The sequence below is a fragment of the Caloenas nicobarica genome, chromosome 26, assembly GCF_036013445.1.
Source record: "Caloenas nicobarica isolate bCalNic1 chromosome 26, bCalNic1.hap1, whole genome shotgun sequence".
Lineage (NCBI taxonomy): Eukaryota > Metazoa > Chordata > Aves > Columbiformes > Columbidae > Caloenas > Caloenas nicobarica.
This window is the reverse complement of record NC_088270.1, coordinates 5,760,682-5,777,466: the sequence shown is the minus strand read 5'-3', so window position 1 is coordinate 5,777,466 and position 16,785 is coordinate 5,760,682. Positions and strand designations below refer to the sequence as shown.

The following is a 16,785-nucleotide window of genomic DNA, read 5'->3' as shown; positions in this document are numbered from 1 at the left end:
GTAATTAAGTGTTTATGTCATTGAATAAAACCCAGATTGTCAAGTCTGTTTCACAGGATTTTAATGGTTTTCATTCTTTGTGTTATATTTGGGGGCAAAGATACACGTAATAATGTTTTAGGGAGAAAAGAAAAAAAAAAAAAACACCATGGGAAAACACAAACTAGCCAAACCTGTTCATATTTCCCTGGAGATCAGTTTACCTTTAAAAATGGCCTTTACGTGGGAGATATCCTTAAATAAAAAATAAAGTGGCATCTTCCACTCGACTGTGCTTAACCTGCTGTTAGTTAACAGGCAAATTGGCTTTTTGTGACATGGTGACAAAGCTGTGGTTTAAAATGAGAGCATCAAAGTAGTAGTGAGAGATTTCATAGGTGACGTGAAGAAAGTTGAATGGAAATGCGATGTTTCTGGGGAAAACTGCAATTAAAAAAAAAATAAAGAGGTGTGTTGAGGGTATGGCAGGGACTTGTATTCGCTGCCGAGAGGACTTGATCCTGTGCATCACAACCCGCTCTGCAAACCCTAAATTGCTTGAAATCGTAAGGTGGCTGCCAGAAATCCTAACAAATTGTTTGAGGCTAAGGAGTAAAATATTCCAATCAATAATGTCAAATGCTTCACTAAGATCTACAAGTCTCTTGCTAACCAGCTAATAAGAGATCATTAACTGCTCAGGGAAAATGGAAATGAAAACCCAGCAGGAGACAATTAAAAATGCTGGGCCAATGTTCTCATTTGGTATGAGACGGTGAAGCTTTGGGGTTGTGTTTGCTCTCATAACATTTTCGTTTGGTCAACTTGTATTTAATATGGTTTCTGATTCAGGAAGGCATTTGCTAGTTGGATATGGCGTCCTGTAACCTGAGTTGGGGTTCAGTCCACGGTTAAAATTAAATATATGCTAAAGAGCTTCACGAAACAGTGGCAGAGGTCCTATTAAGAAAGGAACTTGTACTGAAGGTAAAAAACAAAGGTAGGGAGAAGGATATATCGACTGCTTTAAGAAGCTCTGGAGAACACTTCCCAGGAGGGGACTGTTTACGTCAGATGTGAATACTAAGCAGAATATGAGTTGGAAAAGTGAGGGGTTACTGGTGCCGTTAGAGCTGGCCTTTGGGGTTTTGCAAACATGAGGCTGGAATCATGCCTTTTAACTTGTACATTTTAAGGTTTTGTTAACTGCCTAATCCCAGCCCATTGTGGTCGATGATCTTACCACTGATCTGTGTAAGATCAAGCAGGGTTAAGTCTGGCTCACTCTGCTGCAATTAGTAACGCAGTCGAAGCCAAAGGTTGGTTGGGATGATTGAACTGAGCGAGACTGTCCCTGCAGGGCCGCTGACAGAAGTGAATAAACCCCGTCAGGGTTTGGGAGGAACAGGGGATGTGGACACTGCTCAAGTGCTGTAAGTCACAAGCAGGGGAAAGGAGCCCCGGACCGGAGACCTGAACCCGTTGCGGGAGCTGATGTGGTAAAAGGATGCGGATGCTCTCGGAAGTAGCCATGAGGAAAATGTAGCCTTGATAGTAATGAGCTGCAACGGCTTAATTCCAGCAGAGCCAGGAGGTGACAATAATTAGAAGTGAAATCTTAGTCACAACAGTGAACACGAGAGAGCAAATCGCTGATTATTAACCAGATAAAAATATTGGAACAGTTGTGCATGGGTGAAGAGCGTGGTTTGGGAGGCTTGATGGACAAAGAAATCTGATTAAAGGTTGGAAGGAGAGGAGGGGACAAGTCCTGTGATTCTGGACATTGCTTCAGCAATCACATCACAGAGCGGGTAGCAGCCAGAAGGAAACTGGATGTGCAGTCTGAAAGCCAAGACTTAGTTGTATGAGAAGCAGATCTAGCAAAACCTCATTTCTCCTGGATCTGCCTTCCATAGCAGTGGTCAAAGAATGACTCTCTGAAGCAACACAGTCATCTTTCTTTGTGTGGGTGCACACACGTGATCTTTATTCTGCCCAGCTGCCTATTTTTTTAGAACTTCACAATCTTCACGCTCTCAGGAGTGTTCCCCCCTGGCCATCGGATTGATCAGGGGTCATCAAAGATAGAAGGATGATAATGATAAAGATACCTTGAGGAACAAGCAAGCAGAGGCACAAAAGGTAAGGAAGCAAGCAAGGAGAGGAGAAACGTATCATACAGAGAGTGGGGCTGGCAATGGGATTACACTTGCCGCAGTGACGCCTACACAGGCACAGCAGTTCAGAGATACAAGTGCTTGTGTTCTCCCTGCCCTCAGATGGGTGCAGAGTGGTGCTGGAGCAGAATGTCCTACATGGAGGAGGCCAAGGATTGTGCTCCTTGCCGATCCCCGCTGAGGTCACGGATAGAACACTCTCTGCCAGCTCCATTTTTGCCTTCCATTCTCAGCGTTTTTCATCCTTTTCCCCACAGCTCTCCTCCGCCCTGCTGTTCGATGCTGTGTATGCCGTGGTGACCGCCGTGCAGGAGCTGAACCGGAGCCAGGAGATCGGTGTGAAGCCGCTGTCCTGTGGGTCTGCCCAGATCTGGCAGCACGGCACCAGCCTGATGAACTACCTGAGAATGGTGAGAAGGGACTGAAGTTTGCTTGTGTTATAGGAGGGAGCGCTCGTCACTGCTGGAAGCAAAAGGCGTGTATGTACATGCTGGTGCTGGCACAGCTCTCGAGCACAGCATCGGTCTGTTTGAAGGTAGAACTGGGAATGAAAAGAGAGGAGATCTGAGGGCTGGTTTGTCACCGGCCTTGGAACGACATGAAACTCTCCATTTTTCAGGCTTTGCTGCAGAAAAAATGGAATTCAATGATTTCTTTTTTAAAGTATTAATGTTTCTAAGTGATTTGAGCTCTATTTCAAGTGAACTTGAGTTGATGTAAGGTCATGCGATACAATTGCTTAGAGCACAGTGGCAAGAGGTGAGTTTCCCTGTGAAGAGGTTTGAGCTTCTTTGAACTCAAAAGTGTGTCTGCTGGAACTGATCGAGTCTAGTTCTGAATTCAGACCTAGTTCTGCTTTCAGACCCTGAAATTTCAGCCTTATGAAACCGTTGGAGTTTGGCAAAGTGTTTCCTCAGAGCTGAGCTGGACCATGCAGAAGAAACATGTTTTCTGAGTCTGTTTGGGGTGCAATTGTCATGAGATGCAGTGAAATAGCACGTAACGGTTTGTGGAGGAATCCTCAGCTAGTGATTCAGTACGAGTAAGTAAGGGAATGAGCCGTTATGGCTTATCGATGGGTTTTGCAGACATGATGAATAACTCTGACCTCCATTAAACCGGTGACCAGTTGGTGATGGGGCGACTCGTAATGTGTGTTGGTCAGGAATTGTAGTGTGTTGGCCTCTGCTTGTGTACCGAATTTGGCAAATTGTGATAGACTAAGCGTGCAAATGCTGCCTTGAATAGTGCCCCAAAAAATTATAATATTTTTTATTTTCTCCCTAGATGATGTTCTTTATGGCACAAGAGACAGAACAGTTTGTGACTGGTTAGGAAGTACAAATGCTGACTGCCTGTCATCATCCTCCTAGACAATGTGTGTATATGTATATATTTATCTATATATAGATACATATATCTCTATATATAGATATATATCTCAACTACCTGAAAGGAGGTTGGAACATGGAGGGTGTTGGTCTCTTCTCCGAAGTAACAAGTGATGGGACAAGAGGAAATGGCCTCAAGTTGCGCCAGGGGAGGTTCAGATTGGATATAAGGAAAAAAATTCTTCCCCAAAGGGCTGTGGGGCATTGGAACAGGCTGCCCAGGGCAGTGGTGCACTCACCATCCCTGGAGGGGTTCAAAAGGCGTTTAAACGAGGTTCTTAGGGACTTGTTTAGTGCCAGAGTGAGATTATGGTTGGACTTGATGATCCTGAGAATCTCCCTGATTCTACGATGACACGGTGAAAAGCTGGTGTCTTTTTCCAACCTATATGATTCCATGATTCCATGATTCCAACTCATTCTCTCTTGGACAGGTAGAATTGGAAGGTCTCACCGGCCACATCGAGTTCAACAGCAAAGGTCAGCGATCCAACTACGCCCTGAAGATCCTGCAGCACACGCGCAGCGGCTTCCGACAGGTACGTGGCCGTCACAATAGCTCTTGCTGGGCCTGGGTTGGCAAACACAGTGTGTTTCACTTAATCAAGGACGTGTCTTAAGATAATTTAGATTTGACTTAATGTATCAGGCCCTGGAGGTGGTGGTGTTAGAGCCAGTATCTGTCCTGTCACAGTAAGCCTCCTGTGCAGGAGATAATTCAGGTCATAAACTATGTACTACATACAAGCTCATGCTCCATAAACTTTTGTTCTTAAGCTTATGGAAACACATGTATTCAAAACTATTTGTATGGGGGAAAAATGGGATAATTTCCCATGAAATGGGCAAAAGTAAAAGGTACTTAAGTACCTTTCCGAACAACTGCTTCTAGGAGGGAAAGCAAAGGGGGCATTCCCATGTCAGGAGCTCTCTGCTGTCTCTCCCCAGCCTGGTGCACGGAAGCAAGTACAAGATAATTTACCTCTTGGTTTATGGTGCGTGTTCCTCTGTAATGGGTTTGCTAAGCTCAAACTCACATTTGCTTTTTGTCTCAGTGCTCGTAGATTCCTCACAGTGTTAGTCCCTTTTCTGCTTGTTACCTTCTTTGTGTCCAGGTGGTGTTTTCTGGCTTCAGCTAAAGTTAAGAATAATCGTTTGGGGCCACAGATATCAAACCATTGAGATTATGTGACACAAGCCCAAGGAATTAGGGTTTTCCCGGTAAATCCAAACCTCATTCAGGGAAAAAATGGAAGTCCCAGAAAACAGGTCTTCATCTGTCTTATTTGCCTGCTGCTTCTCCTTGACGCTTTCTCATTTCCCTGCTGGTTCTCCTTATTTCCCGATTGCCACTTCTCCTTGACACTGGCAGAGGACAAAAGCTATTGTATCTCACCCTACACCGACAGAGCATTTTGGCGTTAGGAAATCTCTCCTGGTCGGGCAGCAGTGAATTTTAGCCTTGGCAAGGATGCTGCCTGCCAGTTCTTACCTGTCAAGTGACAGCTCGGCTTTGATGCTGCCTTTAGCTGCGCGAGCGGGGAATCAGGATGGCATTTTCCCCACAGTCAGATCTCTCATAGCACCAATGCCCTTTTAATCATTTCCCAAACCCATCATACGCTGAGCAAAAGTGACAGATCCAAACCCGTCTGCATCAATAAGAGCGTGCGTTCAGCTGGAGCCAAAGAAGAGAACGCTGTAAACCTCACTAGGACAGCTCTGGTTTTGATGTGTTTAAATGTGGCAGGGACTTCACATGAAACACACAGGTCCTCTTGGAGCAATGATTTGCAGAGAGCTCTGACTGCAGCCTAATCTGCCCTGAGACAAAAGCCTCAGCTCTTCTCCACAAACCCAGGCTGACAGAAAACCTTTTTTGACCTGTTGCACGCAACGGCTCGGGAAATAAGCAGCTTCGTGTTTCAGAGGTACCCAGGAAAGCTGCGCTGGGACTAAGCTTTTCAAATTTCCCATCAGAGGGTGGTGAAAAGTCCCTTCCAGTGGCAGTCCTGCCTGATCCTGCCCACCCCTCTCAGTCACTGCCAAGAGAAGATCAAGACAATTAAGTTAAACAGTATTCCCTGAAGAGAAAACAGTTTCAGAACAAATATTAGGCCTTGGTACTTATTTTAAAGATGTTCTTTAAGTTTCAATGCTTGTTTGCTGCTACCCTTTCTGAATAAAGCTATAGCTAAATGGAAAGTTAAATGTGTTCACGAAGTGTTCATGTCTACATCTTATTATTTGCAGTCTCAGAGAAAGCAAAAGTAACTACAAATAGCACTATGCCAGAAACTGGTTTCTTGACCAACAATGTTGCTTCAGCATGCGATGAACGGGTTCATTCTGAAGTGGTCACAGTTGTTGATGACAAGAGGCTTTGTATTTGGTCCATGTGGAAACAAGTTTAAATGTTAAATATTTTCTGACACTTTGGAGTTACTGTTGCTCTTCCCATTTTCTTTAGGTCAACATATGGTTCATGGCAATACTGTACAGGTCTAAAATCTCTTTACAGAAAGTAGTCTGGGGTGTGATGAGTTACATGCTGTTGTGCTATAGATGGTTATTTTCTTCTCAGCAATGTGGCTTCTTGTCATAAAAATGACTAAATAAATAATTAGAAATAATTTAATTAAACCCGCTGTGAGGAGACGGGGTAAGGAGCAGAAATTCACATCCTGGAAACAATCTTGTTCCCAAGGGTTATATTAACTGATCTGCTCAGGCTCTTGTTTGAAACACTCGTGTTCACTCCTTATTTTTAATCAAGCTCACGCTCTCTGCCCATTTCTCTCTTTCTCTCTCCTCCTCTCTCTCCTTCCATCCATCAAAGCTACTGGGACTTCCAGCTCATCGGCTTCGATAGAGGATTCACCAAATTTTGAAGCTGATCCAGCCAGCAAACAAATTAGAGACACTTAGATTTTCTAACTTGCTGTTGCTTTTGGGCAAGGAGAGACAGGGCTTTTTGACATCCAATTTTTAATACATTTATGTAACGCACCAAACGTGTCTTTGCCTGATTTAGCTTAACTAGTGGAAATTTTTCCCCAGCCATATGAGAGCTGCTCTCTGTTCATAGGATATGCGATAAAGCACAGACTCATTAATGTGTTGGTGATCCATATATCTGACAAGGACTGAGTTTGTAAATGTCATCCTTTTAATTTTTTTTCCCTTTCTTTGCCTCTTTAAAAAATATTGCAGCACACCCCTCTGGTTTCAGCGCAGTGATCTGCAGTAAACCAAGAGCCGAGGTCTGGCAGCTTAACAGGAGAAGGGAATGAAGAGGGGCTGTGATTGATGCAGCCCAAGGAAGGCGAGGGAGCAGAGGAGAGGTGGGGAAGCCGCTGTCACCTTGTCCCCAGCTCTGCCTGTGACCCCTTGCTCTTGCCTGGCCCAAGGTGCAGCCGATTAGTCACCATTTAGCTAAATGCTTTGCTGGTGTCCCGAGACAGAGCAGTGGAAGTGACAGGGGGTGTCTAATTGGTATGTTGATGAGATACGGATGAGTTACCAGCTGATAGCTCTGAGACCCTCTGCAATCCCTGCTGCATCAAACCTTTCTAACTTCGAAGTGGCTGACCAGTCTCGATAGGGCTTGTTCCTCTTTAGCTGTTACCTCCAGCAAGAGTTCAGGGGCAGATCCTGCCAAGAGCTGAATGTATTTGCCCCCTAGAACCCAGTGAACTCAGTGTGTGTCACCATCAGGTCCTGCCTGGGCTGGGCCAGATGTCAGTCACATCATCTGAAGGGGACCACATCTGGAATATTGTGTCCAGTGCTGGGCCCCTCAGGTCCAGCAGGACAGGGAACTGCTGGAGAGAGTCCAGCGCAGCCACCAAGATGCTGAAGGGAGCGGAGCATCTCCCATGTGAGGAAAGGCTGAGGAGCTGGGGCTCTGGAGCTGGAGAAGAGGAGACTGAGGGCTGAGCTCATTCATGGGGATCAATATGGAAAGGGGGAGTGTCAGGAGGATGGAGCCAGGCTCTTCTGGGTGACAGCCAGTGACAGGACAAGGGGCAATGGGTGCAAACTGGAACACAGGAGGTTCCAGTGAAAGAGGAGAAGAAACTTCTTGATGGTGAGGGTGCCAGAGCCTGGCCCAGGCTGCCCAGGGAGGTTGTGGAGTCTCCTTCTCTGCAGACATTCCAACCCGCCTGGACACCTTCCTGTGTAACCTCAGCTGGGTGTTCCTGCTCCGACGGGGGGATGGCACTGGATGAGCTTTCGAGGTCCCTTCCAGTCCTTGATATTCTCTGATTCTGTGACCTCTGGGCACAAGGGGATCGTGGGGGTTGCCGCGTGGCCTCGGGTGGGTTGAGTGCGTGTCTCCTGTTTGTACAGGTGTGAACAGTTGGTGTTCTCTGTGTTCCATGCTGACTTCTGTGCCCGAAGCTTTTGCCTGCTTGCCTTGCTGGCATCAGTCTTGCAGTACTGTCCTTCAGAAGTGCCAGCTCCATGGCAGAGCTGTGCAGTGTCCTGAGTACTTTCCTTCATTTGTTTTATGCCCTTCCCCTCCCCAGATGCCCCTCAATTCCCTCCTTTTCAGGCCAATGAGAGCACCATGTACCAAGTACCTACTTAATTCTATCTTCTCCTGGCACAGTCTCTTTCCCTTTCGTGCCGACAAGGCTCTCCAAAAACAGACTTGATGGGAGATGATAGCATTTTGCAGTCCTTCCTTTTCCTGGCGACACAGAGGAAGGCGAGGTGATGAGCGCAGTCCGTAGGACAGTGCTAATCAGAGCCCCGAAGGTATCTGGGTTCATTGCAGTGGCACTCCCCTGCCTGTTTTAAGACACTTGTGTTCAGGGCTGGTTTTACCTTAATTTTAACCTGGTGCATGGGGGTGGGAAGTACCTCTGGTGCCTCTGAAGCTTATGGAGAGGTCTTGCTGTGTCATCTCTCCCCGCCATCGGCTGCCATGCAGGCCTGCGGGGCACCGAGCAGAAGACTTCATTAAAATCATTAGCTTGAGTGGTATTTTGTCATCCCGTGCCACAAGGAGCCTGAAAGCCCAGGCATCGTTAACGTGGCTGCGTCTGGATGGAGGAGCTGAAGGATTGAAGCAGCGAACTGGGGAAGCCTCACTCACATCGCGTTAGCCACTGGTGATTTTCTACAGAGATGCGAAATCTTTAGGTGTCATCGATCCAAACAACGCCTTTTGCAGAGCAGCTAATTTGAGGGACCTTGCCTGCCTGTGGGGATGCGGCAGTGTCACGAGCAATGACACTTCCTTGCTCGCTTGAGGCTCTTTGGGCTGGTTCACACTGAAACCATGAGCGTTTTCTCCCTGCCTATAACAAGGACATATAACAAGACAGACCTCCTGCCTGGAGATGAGGACATGGACGGAACTGTCTCCACCCAGGCCACGAGGGCATAGAACCCCTCTTGCAAAGGGGGCGAGCTCCAACTTAGAACCAGGTGGTTGCGTTGCCCTTGCTGCTCTTCTGGGAAAGGTATGCCAGCACTTCAGCGCCTCTGATCATTAGAAAGGCTCTTCTAATTTTCAGCCTGTTTATTTCTGGCTGGTTTATATCTGTTTATTTTTGTGCCAACGCTATCACTTTAGCTTCAAAAGCTGTTCTACCTCTTTGCTATGGACCTCCTCCACCTGATGTATTTATACAGACCAATCACATCCACTACTAAAAAATCCCAAGTCCTATACACTCTTAAGTCCTAGTCCAGAGCCTTAACAACAGGATCATCTTATCCATGTCCGTGTAGAGCGTTTGATTGTTTTCTAACACATTTTGCAGATGGACATGTTTTCTGTTTTTCAGAGGCTCTTTATATGTAGATAGAGATGATTAAAATCACCTTGACATCTATCTTGCAGGAGAGGGAGAGATCTGAGGATGCCAGACATCTTCGGACACATTACACTTTCAAACGGTGTGAGGAGTCAATTAGTGGGTTTATCATACTGCAAGGGGGACAGCGGTGAGCTGGAATGAGCCAGGATGGGGTGGAAGAACCTCGGCACACGGGAGTCTTTGGCTTTGGTGCTGTGTTAAAAGCAAGGTCAAACCCACTGCGCTGTCAGAGGAGGCAGTCAGTCTCAGTATGCCAGCAGGGGAGGGACAAATTTGGGAACAGTGAGGGCTGTTAAAATTAAAGTTAATCTGTCACTAATCTCTGGTTGTGAAACGTGGGAGAAGAAAAAATTAGGCAATTTTTGTGACTGATCGCTCGCTCGGAGAGGCAATCGCCGCAGAGGGTCTGTTGTTCAGCAATCACAGCAAGACTCAAGCACCTTTGTGCAGAGAGCGGAGATAAATCCATCCCGTCACACTGATGCAGACCCTGTACAGGCCACTTAAAGCTGCTCTTCAAGGACTCCTTGTCCACGAAGTACGTGGTGAATCTCCCAATTTGGGACTGTTGTTCCCAGAGATGAGTCCTGCGCTACAGAGTCACCATGATGCTACAAGCTTGATGGTAGTTAAGCCACTACAAGCTGTCAAGAGAACAGGTTGCCCAAGATCTGCTCCGACGCATTGTCACTGTGCTCCATCTCCCCATCTGTCAGGTGAGGCTAATAACCCCCAGTCTCTTCTCCTGTTGGTGAGGAGCCTCTGAGCGTCCATGCTCCCACCACATTCAGAGGTCCTTGCCATGGAAGGGACTTTCAGCAGAGAAGGGGCTGGGCTGGCAGTTCAGAGGAACAATCTCCGAATGAGTGTCCTCGGCTTTCCCTGCCTGCTTTTCTTCTGCAGACCCATCGACTGTGAGCTGTCCCGTTCTCACTTCCCACTGCTCCTTGTGCCCAGTGATGAGGAGACTGGATTTGGGATGCCTTGCAGGTGGGCATTTTTCTAATGGCTTGTCAGTCGCTTGGGCTGGATTTGCACCAACAGCAACCAACAGAGAAGGAAAGACCTGGCCCTTTCCTCAACGTCCGGAGCGATTCAGTCTGCTGACAGCAGCATAGCTGAAGTTTCAGGTTGCATTTGGCTCGGATGCACAAGCTGGGAAGTGACTCTGAAGTCTTGGAGCCATCAGTCATGCCAGAGGCAAAGTGCTGCCAAGAAAAGCTACTGAGTGCATGGAGTCAATCCTGGGGCGGTGTAAATCAGCGTGTCTCCCATTCATTTCCCTGGTGGTGCACTCGCCTGGCCTGGAGCTCTGCGTCGCCTTCCACCCACCTCTTTGAACATAATAAGATTACTCTTTGACGGAAGAGAAATCAATTTGTTCCTACCACCCTGACAACCGTGGCACAGCGAAAGGATAACCTGCCTTAGACTGGCAGCGCCCGAGACGGCTCTTGTCAGCGGGAGGGCGCTGGAAATGGCTTTGCTCTGGCACCATGGCTACGGAGGAGCCCTGCAGATACCCCTGTGTGTTGGGGTCACCCACTGCCTCTTAGGGTCACAGCAGCTCACTTCAGTGTTGTCAGAGGACTTAGGAATCCAGCACGCAGAGGGCTGGGACCTGGTGTGGCAGAAGAGAAGCTCTGCAGGAGAAAAAGGAGAGAGAAGGAGTCTTGGAGGGAGTTGGCCTTCCTCAGCCACCGGTCTATCCATGAGAAAATACACAGGCTCTTCTAGGGAGTATAAGCGAGCAAGAGCCTAATTTGCATGTTCGGAACAAGCTGCTGGAGGTGCTGATCTCTCTGCCCAGAGCTCTGAGGGAAGGAGATTAGGCTCTTGAAGTTAAAATTAGGTTTTGTTGAATATTCCTCCCCCTGGCTGAAGGCAGTGGCTGGTCGTGTTGCATCACAGCTGAGTCACGATGTCCTCCCAAGCGCTGGGGCACTGCTACCCCCCACCAGCGATGGGAATTAGGTTTGCTGCAGCGACAGCAATGCTCGGATGGGTGAATTAGGCTGTCCATGGAGCTGTTGGCTGTGATGAGCCTGAATCAAAGGGTTTGGAGGTGCTTAATCATAGTAGTTGGCATCCATTACAGATAGAGGAGATGAGTCACGGTGCAGCACCACTGAGAACGTGGCTTCATTTCACCACCTGCTGCCAAGGTGGAGCTGGAAGGCGTCTGCCCCGTGTCGACGCTGCTGCTCCGGGCTTGCAGTGGAAGCTGCGATGCTCTGATGCTCCCCATGAAGTGACGTTTTCCTCCAAGGAACTCACAGGGCCTATACCAACCTTTGACTAATGACAGTGACACTCACAGTAAGAGGTTTTGCTTGCTTTCAGGCGGCCTTTGAACAAAGTTTTCGGCGTTGTAATGCCCGTAGGGGTGTGCTGGGGCCGTGTGCCGGCGGGTTAATCTCTCTGCCTTCCCGTTGCGGGGTGCATTGTAAAGGTAATGGAGCATTCATAAAGACCTCTTCCAGGGCCAGCTCGATGGTTGTCACTCACCAGAGCCATATGGCGGGTGTGTGCAGTAATTTGCCCTGTAAAATCCCTTATTGTGCTGTTTATCTCTCCAGATCGGCCACTGGCACGTTTCTGAAGGACTCAGCATGGACAACAGGATCTTCTCCTCCAACATATCAGACAGTCTGTTCAACACCACGCTCATTGTCACCACCATCCTGGTAAGTGAGGGGGTCACCTACAGTTCCCGTTAGCTCTTCGCCAGCCCAGCGCTTAGGGGTGTCAATCAGCTAGAATATTATTCCCTCTTCCTACCCCCCTTGGCCCCCAGCATGCAGCATTGCACACTGATTTCATAAAGAACAGACGATCAAATCTCTAATTACAGCACTGAGGACAATTCATGACAGTGTAATTAAACTCAAGTTGATGTTTCATATGGAAATGATATTTGATGAGTTCAGAAGCAGCTGGGGAGAGGGCTGGGGTGGGGATAAGTTGCCATTTTACATTCATCTCTGAACGATGTCCTTGTTTTGCGTACAGCTGGTAAGTTGGAAGGGACAGTTGTCCCTTCTACTGATAAAATTACTGAAATTGGCCAAGATGGGTAGAACTTTTATGAACCAAGACTTCACATCTACAGGCACCCCGTCCGTATTCAACAAATTCTCCTTCTGGGTGCTGCCTGTCCCGTGATTGTCTCTTATAAGATACCTTATATCTCTTTCCTGCAAGTAACTTTAAACATCAGAAGCCAACCTGGGCTTCTTTCGTATGCTGATAAAGAATGCTGCTCGGTTTCCCAGCAGTCTGCCATTAATTAGTCCAACTAATTGGTAGAACATGCTGACCGAGTAGATGGTTAATTTTCCTTAGTACAAAAGGTGGCAAAGAAATCAACAAGTCTTACATCAGATGATAACTTTTCTGGTTTTTTTTCTTTCATTCTTTTTTTTTTTTTTTCCACTGGAACTTCTCAGATAAGCCTGCATGTGTGTACTGGCAAATGGAAATCATGTGCATGAAATTGTAATTGTTGCCAGCATCCCATAAAGTGGCTCCTATCCAGGGCAGTGGGATCAGTTATTTTTCTAGGAGGCTATGTATGTGGTGCTGTTAATTTTACAAATGAATTACAAGAAGAAAGAAGGGAGCATGTCTGATGGATTGTTATTGATGAAAGAATTTATTTCGCCCAGTAATGGTTCACCGTTCATTTGTGAGGAGGCAAGGATGCATTTGTATCGGTTTTGGTGCTCACCTTGGAGGCTGAGACAGCGGGGTCTGTGTTGTCCTCCTGTGTGAAATGACTTTGATGTCACCCTGGTCGAGAGGGATATATCGGGATGGGAGGTTGCTTTGGGTGCCCCTCATGAGGGTTTTGGCCGTCCCGCTGCTGCCCCGTGCTCGACGCCGCGCTGCTGGGACGCCTCGGCTAAGATGGGAATGACAGCTGCCCAGTTTCAATGCAGGAAAACCCTTACTTAATGCTGAAGTGGAACCATCAGGAGCTGGAAGGCAACGACCGCTACGAGGGCTTCTGCGTGGACATGCTGAAGGAGCTGGCGGAGATCCTGCGTTTCAACTATAAGATCCACCTCGTTGGCGATGGTGTGTATGGAGTCCCCGAGGCGAATGGCACATGGACAGGGATGGTCGGGGAGCTGATTGCTCGGGTAAGTGAATTAGCTGCTCTTTTTAACTGTGCTCTAGCGGGACTTGGCAATGAAAAGGCTTTATTAAGTGCTCCAGGATGATAAGGATGGAGGTTTTAGTCCATTTGTGAGACTTTGACCAGAGGATCTCCATTTAATGTGTGCTCCCCGTGGCAAACGTATTTGTCGTGTTGATGTGACAGGGAGGCTTGGACTCTGAGGTCCCTGCGTAAGAGCTGGCTACAAAATGGATTATTTTTTTTTCCCCAGTGGAAAAATTAATGAAAACTTGAAACAGGAAAACATGCAGGCTCTGGCACAGGTTGGTAGAAGCTGAAGAAAACTTAAAAAACCTACACTGCTTGGGAGAGAAGAAAGTAAGAATCACATTTCTACCCAGAAAAGTTTTGGCAGATCCAGTTGAGCTCCTTGACTTTGAGTATTGTTTGTGGAGACAAATGTATTTTTTGTTTGCTTGAAGCACGTGGATTGAGATCTTTTTGTGGCTCTGCTTCATGGTTGTGTTGCACAGCAGCTAGGCTGAAAGCTGAATGCTTTCTCTGGGTTTGACAACACCTCTGCGTACCTGTGTGCTCAGTCAGCCGGTACCCCCTCCCTGCTCTTTGTTTTCCTCCTTCCCCAGGGATCCTGAAGCTTAACTACAGTTCAGGAAATGCTCTGAGATCCCTAGTAAAATAGGCTTAGCCAAAGCTAGCATTAAGACTGACGTTGTTTAAACCAATACTTCCTTGCTCACTGATTTCTACCCTGCCGTGTTATTACCTGTGAGAACCCAGTGACAGTTTCTCAGCTGGTGGGAAATCTGCGGTGAGGTGTATTTATGATAATCCACACCACGGTGCGAGAGGAGCCCCTGAGCCACCCCGTCATTATCCGCACAACAGTGGCACGTCCCTCCTGCAAAGTGGAGGAACGAGGGTCTGAATCCGGCCCCTGCGGCTCCAGAGCTCCTGCCGAGGCTTTTCCTCCCAGCTGCAGGAGATGAGCAACATCTCTGAAAGATCACAGAATGTCAGGGGTTGGAAGGGACCTCGGAAGCTCATCCAGTGCAATCCCCCCGCCGGAGCAGGAACACCCAGCTGAGGTTACACAGGAAGGTGTCCAGGCGGGTTGGAATGTCTGCAGAGAAGGAGACTCCACAACCTCCCTGGGCAGCCTGGGCCAGGCTCTGGCACCCTCACCATCAAGAAGTTTCTTCTCCTCTTTGAGTGCAACCTCCTGTGTTCCAGTTTGCACCCATTGCCCCTTGTCCTATCACTGGCTGTCACCCAGAAGAGCCTGGCTCCATCCTCGTGGTACTCACCCTTTATGTTGGAGAGCTGGGCAGGAAAAAATTTAATGCAATATAACAAGGGCAAGTGTAGAGTCTTGCATCTGGGCAGGAACAAGCCCAGGTTCCAGAATAAGTTGGGGAACGAGCTGTTGGGGAGCAGCGTAGGGGAAGGGAGCTGGGGGTCCTGGGGACAGCAGGGTGACCATGAGCCAGCGCTGGGCCCTTGTGGCCAGGAAGGGCAATGGGACCTGGGGGGATTAGAAGGGGGTGGTCAGTAGGTCAGAGAGGTTCTCCTGCCCCTCTGCTCTGCCCTGGGGAGGCCACATCTGGAATATTGTGTCCAGTTCTGGGCCCCTCAGGTCCAGCAGGACAGGGAACTGCTGGAGAGAGTCCAGCGCAGCCACCAAGATGCTGAAGGGAGTGGAGCATCTCCCGTGTGAGGAAAGGCTGAGGAGCTGGGGCTCTGGAGCTGGAGAAGAGGAGACTGAGGGCTGAGCTCATTCATGGGGATCAATATGGAAAGGGGGAGTGTCTTCTAAAGAGCCTGCTGCACAGTTGTTTGCAAATGCTCTGGGCTATTGGCATAGTTTTTATACATATCTTTGTGTGTGTGTCTATGTGTATACACACACACAATTACAGTTCTGCAAGGTGTCTTTTGGGAGGCAAGAAGGAAGGTGCAGAGAGCAGCATGTGATCTACACAAACAAAGGAAGGGAATAGCCGTCAAGTTTTTGGCCTCCTAACCTTGGCAGTGCCTCTCCATTAAATGGGAGCTTCCGGAGGGATGCTTTTCTGTAGTGGTAAGTGGTTTAACTTCAGCTTCACATGGAAACTATGTGTTTCTTTTGCAGCTTGAGCCTTATTTAGGAAGATTTTTACTTCTGCTTCAGGAGGGCAGAGCTGGCAAAGCCTGTGTGACGCCGAATCGAAAATTGGAGAAGAGGAAAAGCTTTCTCCGCTTTGCTCTTTCTAGGCCCTTTAGAGTCTTTTGTAACGGTTTGAGCAAGGCTTTGATCAGCCCCAGGGCCTTCGGGTCAGGTCAGCCGGGGCAGGTCTGCCCATGTTGTGTTTATTCAGGGCTGCTGGCGACGTTGCTTTCTGAGGTCATTTCACAGCCCAAGGGGCTTTGTCCTTGGTTCCAGCCCCTTGTTTTGTACCTAGAATAGAAGCTCACCTGTCTCTTCATGCAGGGCTGTATTATTGTAGGAAACAGATTCCTTCCTGACCCTGCTCAGCTGTCAGAAAGTGAGGTTTGACCCACATGCACTTAGTGTTCAGGACCAGAAGGTCAGAAAATTATCCAGCTCCATGCAATACCTTCCCAGTATTTTTTTTGTCTTTGTAATCCCCCTGTGCACCGAATCTCCTTACAGCGACTCTAGGCTGTATGGGAAAAGTGTTTCATTTTATTGCTTCGAAATTAACCAGCTATTGATTTATTCCTAAGTGCTGAAAATTCTATTACAACTAATTGTGCACTGTGATATGATTGAGAGGGATGCTATATAAACATAAATTTGTTGTTGACCCAGATTCACCAGACCTACTCAAAAAACTAAATGAAAAGCTGGGGAAGAGGGGGACTGGGATGGCTTGGGGGGGTTAGTGGACGAGCTGTAGGGACTCCTGTGTCCAGGTCAGCAGACTCGGCATCAGATCAGGAAACCTGCACCTTGTGATCAGCCGATGGAGATTTGGCTGGCGAGAAATCACTTGCAAGGGCTCAAGCCCATTCCCTAGTGAAAGATGCCACAAATTCAGAAAACACTGAGCTAATTGGTCCCTCTGTGCATGCAGAGCAGGGAGACAAACACCCTGCGCATCCCCTGAGCGAGCAGGGGGGTGAAGCCGCTCTCCGGTCCCCCGTTAGCCTGTCCGGCTCCGGCACAGACAACTGCCATCTCTAGCGGTTCAGCTGACACCGTACACGCGCACTATCTGTAACTAGCAAACAAGCAGGAACAGCAAATCTTCCCATCT

General features: G+C 48.0%; 1 protein-coding gene across 1 annotated transcript in view; it reads left to right on the top strand.

Moving 5' to 3' along the window:
• Positions 1 to 16,785, top strand: part of GRIK4 (glutamate ionotropic receptor kainate type subunit 4) — a 115,790-nt gene that overhangs the window by 75,676 nt on the left and 23,329 nt on the right. Inside the window, exons 8-11 of the mRNA XM_065652195.1 lie at positions 2,417 to 2,569; positions 3,985 to 4,089; positions 11,964 to 12,071; positions 13,326 to 13,529. Of these exons, the coding sequence (XP_065508267.1) occupies positions 2,417 to 2,569; positions 3,985 to 4,089; positions 11,964 to 12,071; positions 13,326 to 13,529 (570 nt within the window). The remainder of the gene's footprint in view (positions 1 to 2,416; positions 2,570 to 3,984; positions 4,090 to 11,963; positions 12,072 to 13,325; positions 13,530 to 16,785) is intronic.